The 14,908-nt window shown below is 49.5% G+C and overlaps 1 protein-coding gene across 1 annotated transcript in view; it reads left to right on the top strand.

Moving 5' to 3' along the window:
* Positions 1-6,286: 6,286 nt before the first annotated feature.
* NR5A1 (nuclear receptor subfamily 5 group A member 1) overlaps positions 6,287-14,908 on the top strand; it is a 34,286-nt gene continuing 25,664 nt past the window's right edge. The window contains exons 1-3 of the mRNA XM_033137691.1: positions 6,287-6,308; positions 6,378-6,487; positions 12,125-12,266. Of these exons, the coding sequence (XP_032993582.1) occupies positions 6,386-6,487; positions 12,125-12,266 (244 nt within the window). The 5' untranslated portion in view covers positions 6,287-6,308; positions 6,378-6,385. The remainder of the gene's footprint in view (positions 6,309-6,377; positions 6,488-12,124; positions 12,267-14,908) is intronic.

Genomic DNA, 14,908 nt, shown 5'->3' on the forward strand with positions numbered 1-14,908 from the left:
CTGGAAGGATTCATTTGACCCCCCCCCCTTTTTTTCCGAAGGACTTTAATACGCACCTTTTCATGCAAAGTCATAACGCAGCGATCGATTCGTAGCTTGGATGAGAGGAAACAACTGGCCCCTATCCTTCTTTGGAGGGAGCAATGTATAGTCAACCGCAAGAGGGAACGCTGTGGATGTAGCCGATCTTGATTTCAGCAAGGCCTCGGACAAGGTTGGAAACCCTCTTCCTGTTAGAAGAGAAGAAGAGTTTGGATTTGATATCCCGCTTTATCACTACCCGAAGGAGTCTCAAAGCGGCTCACATTCTCCTTTCCCTTCCTCCCCCACAACAAACACTCTGTGAGGTGAGTGGGGCTGAGAGACTTCAGAGAAGTGTGACTAGCCCAAGGTCACCCAGCAGCTGCATGTGGAGGAGCGGAGATGCGAACCCGGTTCCCCAGATTACGAGTCTACCGCTCTTAACCATGTTTGCCAGGGGGTTGGACCGGATGGCCCTTGTGGTCTCTTCCAACTCTATGATTCTAAGGTGCCCCATGACAGGTGAAACTCGAAAAATTAGAATATCGTGGAAAAGTCCATTTATGTACAGGTGAAACTCGAAAAAGTGACAAGTGTCACCCCACACCCAGGGCGGTACCCGGGGCGGCCCACCCACTCCACCCCGCTTGCTCCGCAGGCGACCCAGGGTCAGTTCTCTGCGGCAACGGTAAAGCTAAAGGGACCCCTGACCATTAGGTCCAGTCGTGTCCGACTCTGGGGATGCAGCGCTCATCTCACTTTATTGGCCGAGAGAACCGGCGTCCAGCTTCTGGGTCATGCGGCCAGCAGGACGAAGCCGCTTCTGGCGAACCAGAGCAGCACACGGAAACGCCGTTGACCTTCCCGCCGGAGCCGGACCTATTGATCTACTTGCACTTTTGACGTGCTTTCGAACTGCTAGGTGGGCAGGAGCTGGGACCGAGCGGCGGGAGCTCGCCCCGTCGTCGCGGGGATTCGAACCGCCGACCTTCCGACCGGCAAGCCCTAGGCTCTGTGGTTTAATCCACAGTGCCATACACGTCCCCATTCTCTGCGGTAGCTTATCTTAAAGTTTTATAAGTCGCTTTATGCTCATCGCGTTTATAAATGTTAATTTTGTATAATGTATTATTACATGTTTGGTTTTTTGCTTGGGATTGTACCTCCAAATGTGTTTTTTTATGCTGGTCTCCGACCGTAATAAATTGTCTATCTATCCTGCACAGATCGTCTTTACTCTTATTGATGCAGCCCAGAATTGCATTGGCTTTTTTAGCTGCTGCATCACACTGTTGACTCATGTCAAGTTGATGGTCTACCAAGACTCCTCGATCCTTTTCACGTGTACTGCTCTCAAGCCAGGTGTCACCTATCCTGTATTTGTGCCTTTCCCTTTTTTGCCCAAGTGTAGTACATGACATTTCTCCCTGTTAAAATTCATCTTGTTTGCTTTGGCTCAGTTCTCTAATCTGTGAAGGTCATTTTGAAGTGTGATCCTGTCCTCTGGGGTATTAGCCACCCCTCCCAATTTGGTGTCACCTGCAAACTTGATCAGGATGCCCTCCAGCCCATCATCCAAGTCATTGCTGAAGATGTTGAATAAGACTGGGCCCAAGACAGAACCCTGTGGCACGCACCCCACTAGTCACTTCTCTCCAGGATGAAGAGGAGCCATTCATGAGCACCCTTTGGGTTCAGTCAGTTAGCCAGTGGGAAAGGGGGTCGGTTTTGGGGGCGCAGCAACCTGGACACCGAGGAGGCACTTGGGGTGAGGGTGGGGCACACAATTTGTGGGGCGCGCCAAAGGTTTGCATTTGATATCCCGCTTTATCACTACCCGAATGTAGTCGAGGCAGGGGAAGACAGGAGGGCCTTTTCCATGGGGTCACGGAGAGTCAGACACGACTAAACGACTCAACAACAACTCCCCCCCCCAACCAGGTCTCCTCTGGGTGCTCTTGATCTGCTTATGGGGCACAGAGGCGAAAGACCGACGCGGTTCGGTGGCAGAGCGTCCGCCTTGCCCTCCTTGGGTTTATCCCGCTCAGCGTCTCCCAGCAGGGCTGAGAGAGACCCTCCTCTCCCGAAATCCTTGGCGAGCCTCTGAGGCGCCGAGCAAGACGGATCCAGGGGTTTGGTTCGGGTCCCGCAGGCCTCCAGGCATCCCCGGAAACACCTACCGACGGACTGAAGCGCTGCGCTCTTCCCGTGCGCTCTCGCTCAAGGTGCGAGCCTGGTTGCTGCGCGTCCAAATCGCAACGTCCCTGGCCGTTGACCCTGCTTCCTTGGGCTGATGGGAGTTGGAGTCCCACACCACCAGGCATAAAGGGCCATGGGATCCTCGCCAGGGGCCGGGAAGGAACCCCTGAAGGCGCTCGGTGCAGCCTCCCCGCGTTCACACGCGCAAAAACGCGCGCACCAGGCCATCTAGGAAGCCGCTAGGGCGCAGACCTCAGAGGGGCCCCTGAGAGGCGCAGTTTTTTAAATTCAGATTTGATGCTGTCTAGGTTTGCCTTTGCTTTTCTCCCGAGAAGCAGGCGTCCTTTAATTTCGCGACTGCTGTCCCCATCTGCGGTGATCACGGAGCCGAAGAAAGTCAAATCTCTCCCTGCCTCTGTTTCTTCCCCTTCTATCTGCCCAGGAGGTGATGATGGGACCAGGTTGGGGGGGGGGAATACTCTTGTGTAAAAGGGAGAACCGCTGCAGAAAGAGGGGCTGCGCTGGCCGCTCCACCACCGCGCTAAGAATGACAAAATCCTTTTGTTGTTGTTCAGTCGTTCAGTCGTGTCCGGCTCTCCGTGACCCCATGGACACGCCAGGCACGCCTATCTTTCACTGCCTCCCGCAGTTTGGCCAAACTCATGTTAGTAGCTTCGAAAACACTGTCCCAACTATCTCATCCTCTGTCGTCCCCTTCTCCTTGTGCCCTCCATCTTTCCCAACATCAGGGTATACCAGAGAGTCTTCTCTTCTCACGAGGTGGCCATCTCGTCCTCCGTCGTCCCCTTCTCCTTGTGCCCTCCATCTTTCCCAACATCAGGGTCTTTTCCAGGGAGTCTTCTCTTCTCATGAGGTGGCCAACTTCAGGTTCTGTCCTTCCAGTGAGCACTCAGGGCTGATTTCCTTCAGAATGGATAGGTTGGATCGTCTCGCAGTCCATGGGACTCTCAAGAGTCTCCTCCAGCACCAGAATTCAAAAGCATCCATTCTTCGGCGATCAGCCTTCTTGATGCTCCAGCTCTCACTCCCGTACATCACTACTGGGAAAACCATAGCTTGAACTAGACGGACCTTAGTCGGCAAGGTGATGTCTCTGTTTTTGAAGATGCAGTCTAGGTTTGTCATTGCTTTCCTCCCAAGAAGAAGGTGTCTTTTAATTTCGTGACTGCTGTCACCATCTGCAGTGATCGTGGAGCCCAAGAAAGACAAATCTCTCCCTGCCTCCATTTCTTCCCCTTCTCTTTGCCAGGAGGTGATGGGACCAGTGGCCATGATCTTAGTTTTTTGGATGTTGAGCTTCAGACCATATTTTGCGCTCTCCTCTTTCACCCTCATTAAAAGGTTCTTTAATTCCTCTTGACTTTCTGCCATCAAGGTTGTGTCATCAGCATATCTGAGGTTGTTGATGTTTCTTCCGGCAATCTGAATTCAGGCTTGGGACTCATCCAGCCCAGCCTTTCGCATGATGAATTCTGCATATAAGTTAAATAAGCAGGGGGACAATATACAGCCCTGCCTTACTCCTTTCCCAATTTTGAACCAATCAGTTATTCCATATCCAGTTCTAACTGTAGCTTCTTGTCCCACATATAGAGGAATACTCTTGTGTAAAAGGGAGAACCGCTGCAGAAAGAGGGGCTGCGCTGGCCGCTCTCTTTTGTCGCATGGGTTTCCCCATCACCGCGTTAAGAAAGACAAAATACTAGGAATGCAAAATTAAAAAAAAAAATTAAAAATCCCTTCCAGTAGCACCTTAGAGACCAACTAAATTTGTTCTTGGTATGAGCTTCCGTGTGCATGAAACACGTTATTTTAAATTGCTCATCACCTCGTCTGAAGGTGCTTCGAAATGCTTTCTCATGCTTGCCATGGGACGTTTGTTTGTTTGGCACGTTCCTCCGCCCCTGACGCGCCGCCCCTCCTTCTTCCCACGGTTCTTTATGTACATGATCATGTTTAATGTATTTATTGGCGATACTTGTGCGCTGCCCGAGAGCATAACGCGCTGGTGGCTTACGATATTGTCATGACGCAATAAAAAATGAATCCAGTACAATATTTTGTCATAATTACCGTTTATAATATGTTTGTTGCGGTTGTTTCGTCGTTTAGTTGTGTCCGACTCCTCGTGACCCCGTGGAGAAAGTATGAATTATAATAGGTTACAAAGTATAAATTATAATATTATGTAAAATGTATCTGATACAAACATGGTATAACAACAATAATATTAATCTACCCCTTGAATATATAATAATAATATTTTATCATATTTTATTATATTAACATGACTATGGTATCTTACAACGTGTGTTATAATTTATAATATGTAACGCAATACTGTATAGCAACTAAAATATTTATGTCTTCTGCCCTCAATATATTATTACATAATTATCATACATTATACTTTATATTAACATTATACTTGATAATGTATTACAAAGCATGCTATTGTAATATATTTAAAGTATATAATGTTAAAGTATATAATATTTAAAGTGTATAATGTTAAAGTATATAATATTTAAAGTGTGTAATAATTTGGAGCGCAAACCGCGCTCCAAATTATTAGAGATTTGAGGAATTCGGAAGGCGGGAGAAATATCAGTGTTCCTGTTATACTATAACATTATATACTTTGAATAGAATTTATTACAATTACAATATAAATATATTTAAATTACAATTACAATATAAATATATTTAAATTACAATTACAATATAAATATATTTAAATTACAATTACAATATAAATAGATTATAGAATTTATTACAATATAAATATATTTAAATTACAATTACAATATATTCTATTTAAAGTATATAATGTTACGGTATAACAGGAACACGGATATTTCTCCCCGCCATCCGAGTTCCCCAGATCTCTAATAATTTGGAGCGCGGTTTGCTGAGCGCGTGGAAGAACATAAAAACGGCACAGGAGGCGATGGTAAACCAAACACCTTTTATTTGTTAATAAATACCCTTTTATACCCTTTAAAATACCCCTTTATTTCCATGAAGTCTCCGGGTGTGTTCTCGAGTCTTGTTTGTCCCCCCCGAAACGTTTTATCAATTCCCTCCGAAAGAATGAATTACAGTTTTTGGAGAGGTGTGTGTGTGTGTGTAATCTCCCCTCCTCTCAAATTAAGCAGCAGTGACTAACTTGGTGTCCTTTCCCCTCGCTTCCCGGACTCCCTTGAAATCCAGGAAGTCTCCCAGGCGCAGGCGAAAAGCGGCCCGGCTGCGCATCGGGCTGCGCGCTTTGCGCTTTGCGCCGCTGCCCAAGCCCTCCCCGGGGCTGTCCGCGTGAGGATTGCCAAGCGCGCCTCTGGGGAGGCCCGGCCGACGTCACGCGCGCGCACCCACCCACCCAGGGAGAGAGAAAACAAACCCCAAGAGGAGAAGGCCGCTGAATGCCCCCCCCACCCCATTGCCTCCCCCCCCCCGCCCCATGTTTTCCCGAGTTTTTCGGTCGCTCCAATCTGGAGTGGGGCGGTGGAAACGGCGCAGGACCGGCGCCCTAGCTGTGGGGGGGGGGGAGAGCTTTGCTAGGGAAGGGGGGGGGATTGGGGAGTCCCGTGGCGGGGTTTTTTTTTGGGGGGGGAAACCAGCCCCCCAAGTCCCCTTGTCCCAGTCCTCCTCCATTCCCTCCTGCGTCGCAGTTGCTTGCGCCCCGTCGGAGCCGCAAGTCGCTGGAAAAAGCCAGTCCGGTGAAGGACGGCGGGACGTGTCGCTTTGGGGCTGGGCGAGGAGGTGGGGCCAGCGGAGATCAGCGGTGGGGAGGAGCGCTGCCCGCCCCCCCCCACCCCCCGTTGGGCGGGTGGCTGGGGGGGGGGTTCTGACACGCGTCGCCCCACCCCGCGGGGATAACGGAGCCTCAAGTCTCCACTCTTAACTCTCCACTCACTCCTCACCGGCGCTCTCCTTTCCCCGGCTGGGCGCTTCTGACTCCCGCGCCCCCCCCCCAGGTCCCCCCCACACACCTCAAGAGGCGGCGGAGGAGACCGGGCGGGCGCAGCCTCCACCCGGAGCTATAAAAAACGGCCTTCCATCCCTTGCCCGTCGGTGCCGCCATCGCCGCCGATTAAAGGCTCCGACGCTGCCCGCGACGCCTCTCCTCCTTTCTCCAGAGGAGGCGATGGATTACTCCTACGACGACGATTTGGACGAGCTGTGCCCGGTCTGCGGGGATAAAGTCTCCGGCTACCATTACGGGCTGCTGACCTGCGAAAGTTGCAAGGTAAAGAGGCCCTCCGTCCGTCTGTCTGTCCGTCCGTCGAGGGAGCCTTGCGCAGCCGAGAAAAGGGCTTAGCGGTTTTAGGGAGGAGAGAGGGCAGAGGTTGGAGAGCAGGGGTCCCCAAATGTGGACCTCCCCCCAAATAAAATGTTTCAGGGCGGCAGCCTCCTAAAATAAAAATTAGGTTCCCCCTTCTGTGGTGGTCGTGTGGGATTACTATGAGGAAGTATGGAATAGTTTTGGAATTTTTTTTAAAAAAAATTATTTTGTTTTGACTATGGAATACGAAGCAGAGCATCAAAACGCAACACCGTCCCCCAATGAACTGCCTAGCTCTCCGCTCCGGCCGCCGCCTGAATAATAATCCCGGATGGAAACAAAATAAAAATGAAATAATTCCTTCCAGTAGCACCTTAGAGGCAAGCGCGGTTTGTTCTTTCGCGTGCGTGCGTGCACACTTCTTCATTTAAGGTCCATCGAGGCGAAAACACGATTCCCCACGGTCGGCGTAATAGTGAAAGTTCCCATTCATTCTTCCAGTCATTTCCTAAGGCCTGAATATCGAACTTCTTAATCGAGATCGAGAAAAAGGAAGCGCTGGCTTTTTAGATTCGAATCGATTGCTCCTTTTTCTTCTTGTTGTTTAGTGGTGTCCCACTCTTCCGTGACCCCATGGACCAGAGCGCGCCAGGCCCTCCTGTCTTCCTCTGCCTCCCGCAGATGGGTCAGACTCATGTTGGTAGCTTCCAGAACCCTGTCCAACCATCTCGTCCTCTGTAGTCCCCTTCTCCTTGTGCCCTCCATCTTTCCCAACATCAGGGTCTTTTCCAGGGAGTCTTCTCTTCTCATGAGGTGGCCATCTCCTCCTCTATCGTCCCCTTCTCCTTGTGCCCTCCATCTTTCGCGACATCAGGGTCCTTTCCAGGGAGTCTTCTCTTCTCATGAGGTGGCCATCTCCTCTATGGTCCCCTTCTCCTTGTGCCCTCCATCTTTCCCGACATCAGGGTCCTTTCCAGGGAATTTTCTCTTCTCATGAGGTGGCCATCTCGTCCTCCGTCGTCCCCTTCTCCTTGTGCCCTCCATCTTTCCCAACATCGGGCGGGGTCCTTTCCAGGGAGTCTTCTCTTCTCCTGAGGTGGCCCAAGTCTTGGAGCCTCAGCTTCAGGATCTGTCCTTCCAGTGAGCCCTCAGGGCTGATTTCCTTCAGAATGGAGAGGTTTGATCTTCTCGCAGTCCGTGGGACTCTCAAGAGTCTCCTCCAGCATCCATTCTTGGGCGATCAGTCTTCTTGATGGTCCAGCTCTCACTACTGGGATAACTAATCATCATAAATAAATACCGCATCGAAAATTGGATCTCGCCCTGGGCGTCTTAACTGCAGCGCGCTAAAACAGCCGTCGGCGCAGAAAATTATGGTGGCGTATTTTAATACGTGACGCTGGTGGACGTGCGTATTTAAAAGAGGTTCACCTCCCGGCTAGGGAATGGGGTTGACAGATATTTGCAGAGCGAAACGGTGAGAACGGGATCGAAAAGAAAAGAATGCAAACAAAATTTGAATTATTCTCGCTATCACTGCTTCGTTGTTCTATGAAATAGCGACGACTGCTTCAGTCGTATTATGATTAAAATTAATCCTTAAAATGAAGCCATATCAGCAACATAAACGCAAATGATTATGTTGGTTAAAATAGCTCCAAAATTATTGTTAAACGTATTTTTCTTAAACGCCAACTCTGGATTAGCCAGCGGCGCTTCAGAACAGTAGTTCCAGAACCTTTCCCATATTCTGTTGAAAACCCCGGTACATATTTCGACCTGTAGAAGCTTCACTCATCTTAATTTTCTCGGGCACATCTCAACGGTTGCCCTGAATAATAATAATAATAATAATAATAATAATAATAATAATAATAATTTATTGATACCCCGCCTATCTGGCTGGGCTTCCCCAGGCACTCCGGGCGGCTTCCAACAAATTTTAAAAGACAATAATCCATCGAACATTAAAAGCTTTCCTAAACAGGGAACAAGCCACAATACGGCCCTCAGTTCTTTTGGGGTTTTTTTTTTTTTGGTTGTCGATCATTTGTGATATTTTAGAGGGCGGATTGCGAATGTTTACCCCTTCTCCTCGAACCCCGATTTTACGGGTGGCGGCGAGTTTTGGAGGAGTCCGTTGACCCGTCGCCCCAAAATCGCGCGTAACGCCGATTTGATGCCGACTTCCCTTCAGGTTCCCAAAGTCTGTCCCGGGGCCTTTTCCCGTCCCTAAATCTCTTTTCGGTAGGAATCGTTTGGAAATCGGATCTGAGACTGAATAAAACGCTTCCGGGATAAATGAAACCGACCGATTCTGAGGGCGAGTGCGTCGGGAAATGCGTCCCGGAAAACGCATCCCTTTTCTGGGTTTCCGATTCAAAGGAGAAGATTCTTTCTTTGGGGGGAAGCGCAAGTCTTCGCAGTTAATATTCTCTAGAGCCTACGGGGAACTGAGCCGAGGGGATCGGTTGGGGATCTGGGGACGTTTTCCGGTGAGCAGCCAGCGCGTGGATGCGATGGCCACGATTTCCCAAGAAAGCGCCTTGTAGATTTTTACGCGCGGGGAAATATATGGCTGCGCCGAAGACGCGCGAAGATCCTGCGCGCCTTCCCCCCCCCCTGTTAATCGAGGGGAATCGAACCGAAGGGAGACCCGGAGTTCTGCCCTCGGATCGGCCGCTCTGTGAAAAAAGGCCTGGTGAAGCTCAGGATCAGACCCAGTGGCGGCCCGCTCCGTCCCTCCTCTCCAGGAACGGCTTTGCGAGTGGAGGGTGCGAGAAGGGTTAGGGAGAAATTAGGGTGGGGCGGGGGCGGGGTGAGGCGAATATTGAATATCGCCCTCCAACCCCCCTGCGGCCGGATGATAACACCCAGCATCGGCATCCCTTTAAATAATAATAATAATAATAATAATAATAATAATAATGTTGTTGTTGTTTAGTCGCATCCGAATCTTCATGACCCGATGGACCAGAGCACGCCAGGCCCTCCTGTCTTCCACTGCCTGCCGCAGTGGAAAATAATAATAATAATAATAATAATAATAATAATAATAATAATAATAATAATAATAATAATATATTTATACCCCGCCCATCTGGCTGGGCTTCACCAGCCACTCCGGGCCGCTTCCAACAAAACATTAAATCACAATGATCCGTCGAACATGAAAAGCTTCCCTAAACACGACTGCCTTCAGAAATGTCTAAACAAAATAATAAAATAAAATAAAATAAATCCTTCCAGTAGCATCTTAGCAGACCAACTCAGTTTGTCCTTGGAATGAGCTTTCGTGTGCGTGCGCACTTCTTCAGGTACACTGAAACAGAAGCCGCCAGACCCTTATATATAGTCATTTTTTCCCGCTTGGTGGATTGTTTTATTTGCCGGGGTGGGGTGGGGGGAACATTCCTCTGTTTTCCTTCTTTCTGTTTTCCTTCCACCCTTTCTCTAAAGGGGTTTTTGCTTGCTTGCTTGCTGGTTTGGAGACGGTTGTTTTGAGATTCCCACCTTAATGGGGGGGGGGGAACGGAGGAAGGTGGGGGGGGGAGAGAGAGAGAGGCCCAGAGAATGAAGCCTCAGTTTACCAGCATGTCTCTACTGGGGTATGTGGGTCACATTTGTGGTGAGGCCCTAATAATAATAATAATAATAATAATAATAATAATAATAATAATTTTTTATACTCTGCCCATCTGGCTGGCTTTTCCCAGCCACTCAGGGCGGCTTCCAACAGAATGTGAAAATACAAGAATCTATTCAACATTCAAAGCTTCCCGAAACAGGGCTGCCTTCAGATGTCTTCTGAAAACCGGGTAGTTGTTTTTCTCTTGGACATCTGGTGGGAGGGCGTTCCGCAGGGCGGGTGCCACCACCGAGAAGGCCCTGAGTGCTTTGCGGGGGGAGGGTGCCAGTTAGGTCCTGTGAGAGACTCTAGCCCAGGGGTCCCCAAACTAAGGCCCTGGGGGCCGGATGCGGCCCAATCGCCTTCTGATTCTGGCCCGCAGACGGTCCGGGAATCAGCGTGTTTTTATATAAGTAGAATGTGTCCTTTTATTTCAAATGCATCTCTGGGTTATTTGTGGAGCCCATAGCGCCACCCGCGTCCTTGGGCAGGGTATAAATAAATTATTATTATTATTATTATTATTATTATTATTATTATTATTATTATTATTATTATTACTCGCAAGTGACAGCTGCTTTGGGCTTTCGAGGCGAGGATTGTGGGGAATTCTTCGCCCTTCCGGACTCCTTGAAACTGTCCCGCTTTGAGCTTGGTTCAAAGATTATACTGTAGGAAAAGCTGGTCTCTTTGCAGATATTTAATGGCTCAAATAAATGAGAAGGAAAGGAGGAGGAAAATTACATGTACAGGTATGCAGATAAACAAAGAAGAGTGGTTGTTGTTGTTCAGTCGTTCAGTCGTGTCCGACTTTTCGTGACCCCATGGACCAGAGCACGCCAGGCACGCCTATCCTTCACTGCCTCCTGCAGTTTGGCCAAACTCATGCCAGTCGCTTCGAGAACACTGTCCAACCATCTTGTCCTCTGTCTTCCTCTTCTCCTTGTGCCCTCCATCTTTCCCGACATCAGGGTCTTTTCCAGGGAGTCTTCTCTTCTCATGAGGAGGCCATCTTGTCCTCTGTCTTCCTCTTCTCCTTGTGCCCTCCATCTTTCCCGACATCAGGGTCTTTTCCAGGGACCTTGTGCCCACCATCTTTCCCAACATCAGGGTCTTTTACTAGAGTTGGAAGAGACCCCAAGGGCCATCCAATCCAACCCCCTGCCAAGCAGGAAACACCATCAAAGCATTCCTGACGGACTGCTGTCAAGCCTCTCTCTCCCCCTTCCTTCCTTCCTTCCTTCCTTCCTTCCTTCCTTCCTTCCTTCCTTCCTTCTCTCTCTCCCTCTCCCCCTTCCTTCCTTCTCTCTCTCACTCACTCTCTCTCTCTCTCTCCCTTCCTTCCTTCTCTCTCTCTCTCTCTCATCACCCTTCCTTCCTTCCTTCTCTCTCTCTCTCTCACCCTTCCTTCCTTCCTTCTCTCTCTCTCTCACTCACCCCTTCCTTCCTTCCTTCCTTCCTTCCTTCCTTCCTTCCTTCCTTCCTTCCTTCTCCCTCCCTCCCTCTCTCTCTCCCTTCCTTCCTTCTCTCTCTCTATCACCCTCCTTCCTTCCTTCCTTCCTTCCTTCCTTCCTTCCTTCCTTCCTTCCTTCCTTCCTTCTTCCTTCCTTCCTTCTCTCTCTCTCACCCTTCCTGGGTGAGGGGGGGGGCACCAGAAGGTGACCTCGCCTCGGGCGCAAAAAACCCTAGCACTGGCCCTGAATCCAGCGCATGTTCGCAATTTGCTCTCTGGTTCCTCTGCCCCTTCAAAATCCAGCTTGAGAAGCAAGGGGATGGGGGAAGGGAGTGGGCAAAGGGATAACGGGGAATTGTAGAATTTATTCTGAATGCTGATTTTATTTGTATCTGATTTGTTGGATTTATCCGATACGTTTTCTAAGCCTTCTTTATTGGCTCTTTGTAACTGCGTGAAAATTAACAAAGTTTGGGTTTAAAAAAAAAATATCAAAAAATCTCACGCTTCTTTCCCTTAGGGCTTCTTCAAGAGAACGGTTCAGAACAACAAACACTACACCTGTACGGAGAGCCAGAATTGTAAGATCGACAAGACGCAGCGAAAGAGGTGCCCCTACTGCCGGTTCCAGAAGTGCCTCGCGGTGGGGATGAAACTTGAAGGTGACGCACGTGGGAACGGTCTTGGCGGGTGGTTGGGGGGGGTGAGACTTTGCAACGCAGAAGGTAGGCGCTGACGAGAAAGTGCCTTCTTCCAAGAGGGTGGGATCCTTTTTTAATAAATAAATTAACATTCTTTATAGCAGGGGTAGGCAACCTAAGGCCCTTGTGCCAGATGTGGCCCAACCGCCTTCTCAATCTGGCCCGCGGACATCCCGGGAATCAGCGTGTTTCGACATGAGTAGAACGTGTGCTTTCATTTCAAATGCATCTCTGGGTTATTTGCGGGGCCTGCCTGGTGTTTTGACATGAGTAGAACGTGTCCTTTTATTTCAAATGCATCTCTGGGTTATTTGTGGGGCCTGCCTGGTGTTTTTACATGAGTAGAAAGTGTCCTTTTATTTCAAATGCATCTCTGGGTTATTTGCAGGGCCTGCCTGGTGTTTTCACATGAGCAGAATGTGTGATTTTGTTTCAAATGCATCTCTGGCTTATTTGCGGGGCCTGCCTGGTGTTTTGACATGAGCAGAATGTGTGCTTTTATTTCAAATGCATCTCTGGGTTATTTGCGGGGCATAGGAATTCGTTCTCCCCCCCCCCCTTCAAAATATAGTCCGGCCTACCACATGGTTTGAGGGACAGTGGACCGGCCCCCGGCTGAAAAAGGTTGCTGACCCCTGCTTTATAGTCATACATTCACCTAGGGACATCGAATAGGTTGCAAAAAGTCATTCAGTCAGAGCTTTAGTGATAACATGCCTCAAAATCACCATACTATTAGCTAGGCTATACATAACGGTACAGTTACAGGTAGGGAGCCGTGTTGGTCAGCCATAGTCAAAACAAAATTAAAAATTAAAAAAACCCTTCCAGTAGCAACTCAGTTTGTTCTTGGTAGGAGCTTTCGTGTGCATGCGCACTTCTTCAGAGACCGACTCAGTTTGTCCTTGGTATGAGGGTTCTCGAAGCGACTGGCATGAGTTTGGCCAAACTGCGGGAGGCAGTGGAGGATGGGGGTGCCTGGCGTGCTCTGGTGCATGGGGTCACGAAGAGTCGGACACGACTGAACGACTGAACAACAGCAACAGGCCGTCAACAGGTTTTCCACACCCATCAGCCAGTCCCCCATCCCCACCGCCCTTCTGAGTAATACCCTTCCCCACTGTCTCGCTATATATAAGGGTCTGGCGACTTCTGTTTCAGTGTATCTGAAGAAGTGCGCATGCACACGGAAGTTCGCACCAAGAACAAACTGAGCTGGTCTCTGAGGTGCTATGGGAAGGGATTTTAAAAATTATTTTTTAATTTTGTTTCTCGGAGAGCGGGGGGGGGGGGGCTGCCTGCAGCTTGAAGCAGCCTGGAGCACAGGATGGGGGCCGGAGGCTTTGAATGACATAGAAAGCGAAAGTAAATTCCTCCGTGGGGTGGAAAGGAGGAGGAGACGCTGGGCGAGCGTCGGGCGGGGGGGGGAGGGCGGGGAGACTCGCTCCACAGCATCGTCTAGGTCGGAAAGGACACGTGTCCTCTCCGGGAACCAAGTGGGGTTTCAAAGAAGATCAAAATGAACACAGAGAGAGATCATATGAGTTGTTGTCGTTTCGTCGCGTCCGACTCTTCGTGACCCCATGGACCAGAGCGCGCCAGGCCCTCCTGTCTTCCCCTGCCTCCCGCAGTTGGGTCAGACTCATGTTGGTAGCTTCGAGAACCCTGCCCAACCATCTCGTCCTCTGTCGCCCCCTTCTCATTGTGCCCTCCATCTTTCCCAACATCAGGGTCTTTTCCAGGGAGTCTTCTCTTCTCATGGACCAGAACACGCCAGGCTCTCCTGTCTTCCCCTGCCTCCCGCAGTTTGGTCAGACTCATGTTGGCAGCTCCCTGTCCAACCATCTTGTCCTCTGTCGTCCCCTTCTCCTTGTGCCCTCCATCTTTCCCAACATCAGGGTCTTTCCCAGAGAGTCTTCTCTTCTCATGAGGTGGCCCAAGTCTTGGAACCTCAGCTTCAGGATCTGTCCTTCCAGTGAGCACTCAGGGCTGATTTCAACCATCTCGTCCTCTGTCGTCCCCTTCTCCTTGTGCCCTCCATCTTTCCCAACATCAGGGTCTTTTCCAGGGAGTCTTCTCTTCTCATGAGGTGGCCAAAGTACTGCAGACTCAACTTCAGGATGTCAGGGCTGATTTCCTTCAGAATGGAGAGGTTTAATCTTTTTGCAGTCCATGGGACTCTCAAGAGTCTCCTCCAGCACCATAGAGAGAGTAGCACCTTAAAGACCAACTAAGTTTGTTCTTGGTCTGGGGAAGTGCGCATGCACACGAAAGCTCATACCAAGAACAAACTGAGTTGGTCTCTAAGATGCTACTGGAAGGATTTTTTTTTATTTTTTTTATTGTTTTGACTATGGTAGACCAACACGGCTACCTACCAGTAACCCCGCCCTCTCACTATATATAAGGGTTTGGTGACTTCTGTTTCAGTGTATCTGAAGAGGTGCGCATTGGAAGGATTTTTCTCTAAGGTGCTACTGGAAGGATTTTTAAATTTTAAATTTTGTTTTGACATAGAATCCTAGAATCCTAGAATCCTAGAATCATGGAGTTGGAAGAGACCCCAAGGGCCATCCAGTCCAACCCCCTGCCAAGCAGGAAAC

Source organism: Lacerta agilis, chromosome Z (assembly GCF_009819535.1).
Source record: "Lacerta agilis isolate rLacAgi1 chromosome Z, rLacAgi1.pri, whole genome shotgun sequence".
NCBI classification, from domain to species: Eukaryota; Metazoa; Chordata; class Lepidosauria; order Squamata; family Lacertidae; genus Lacerta; species Lacerta agilis.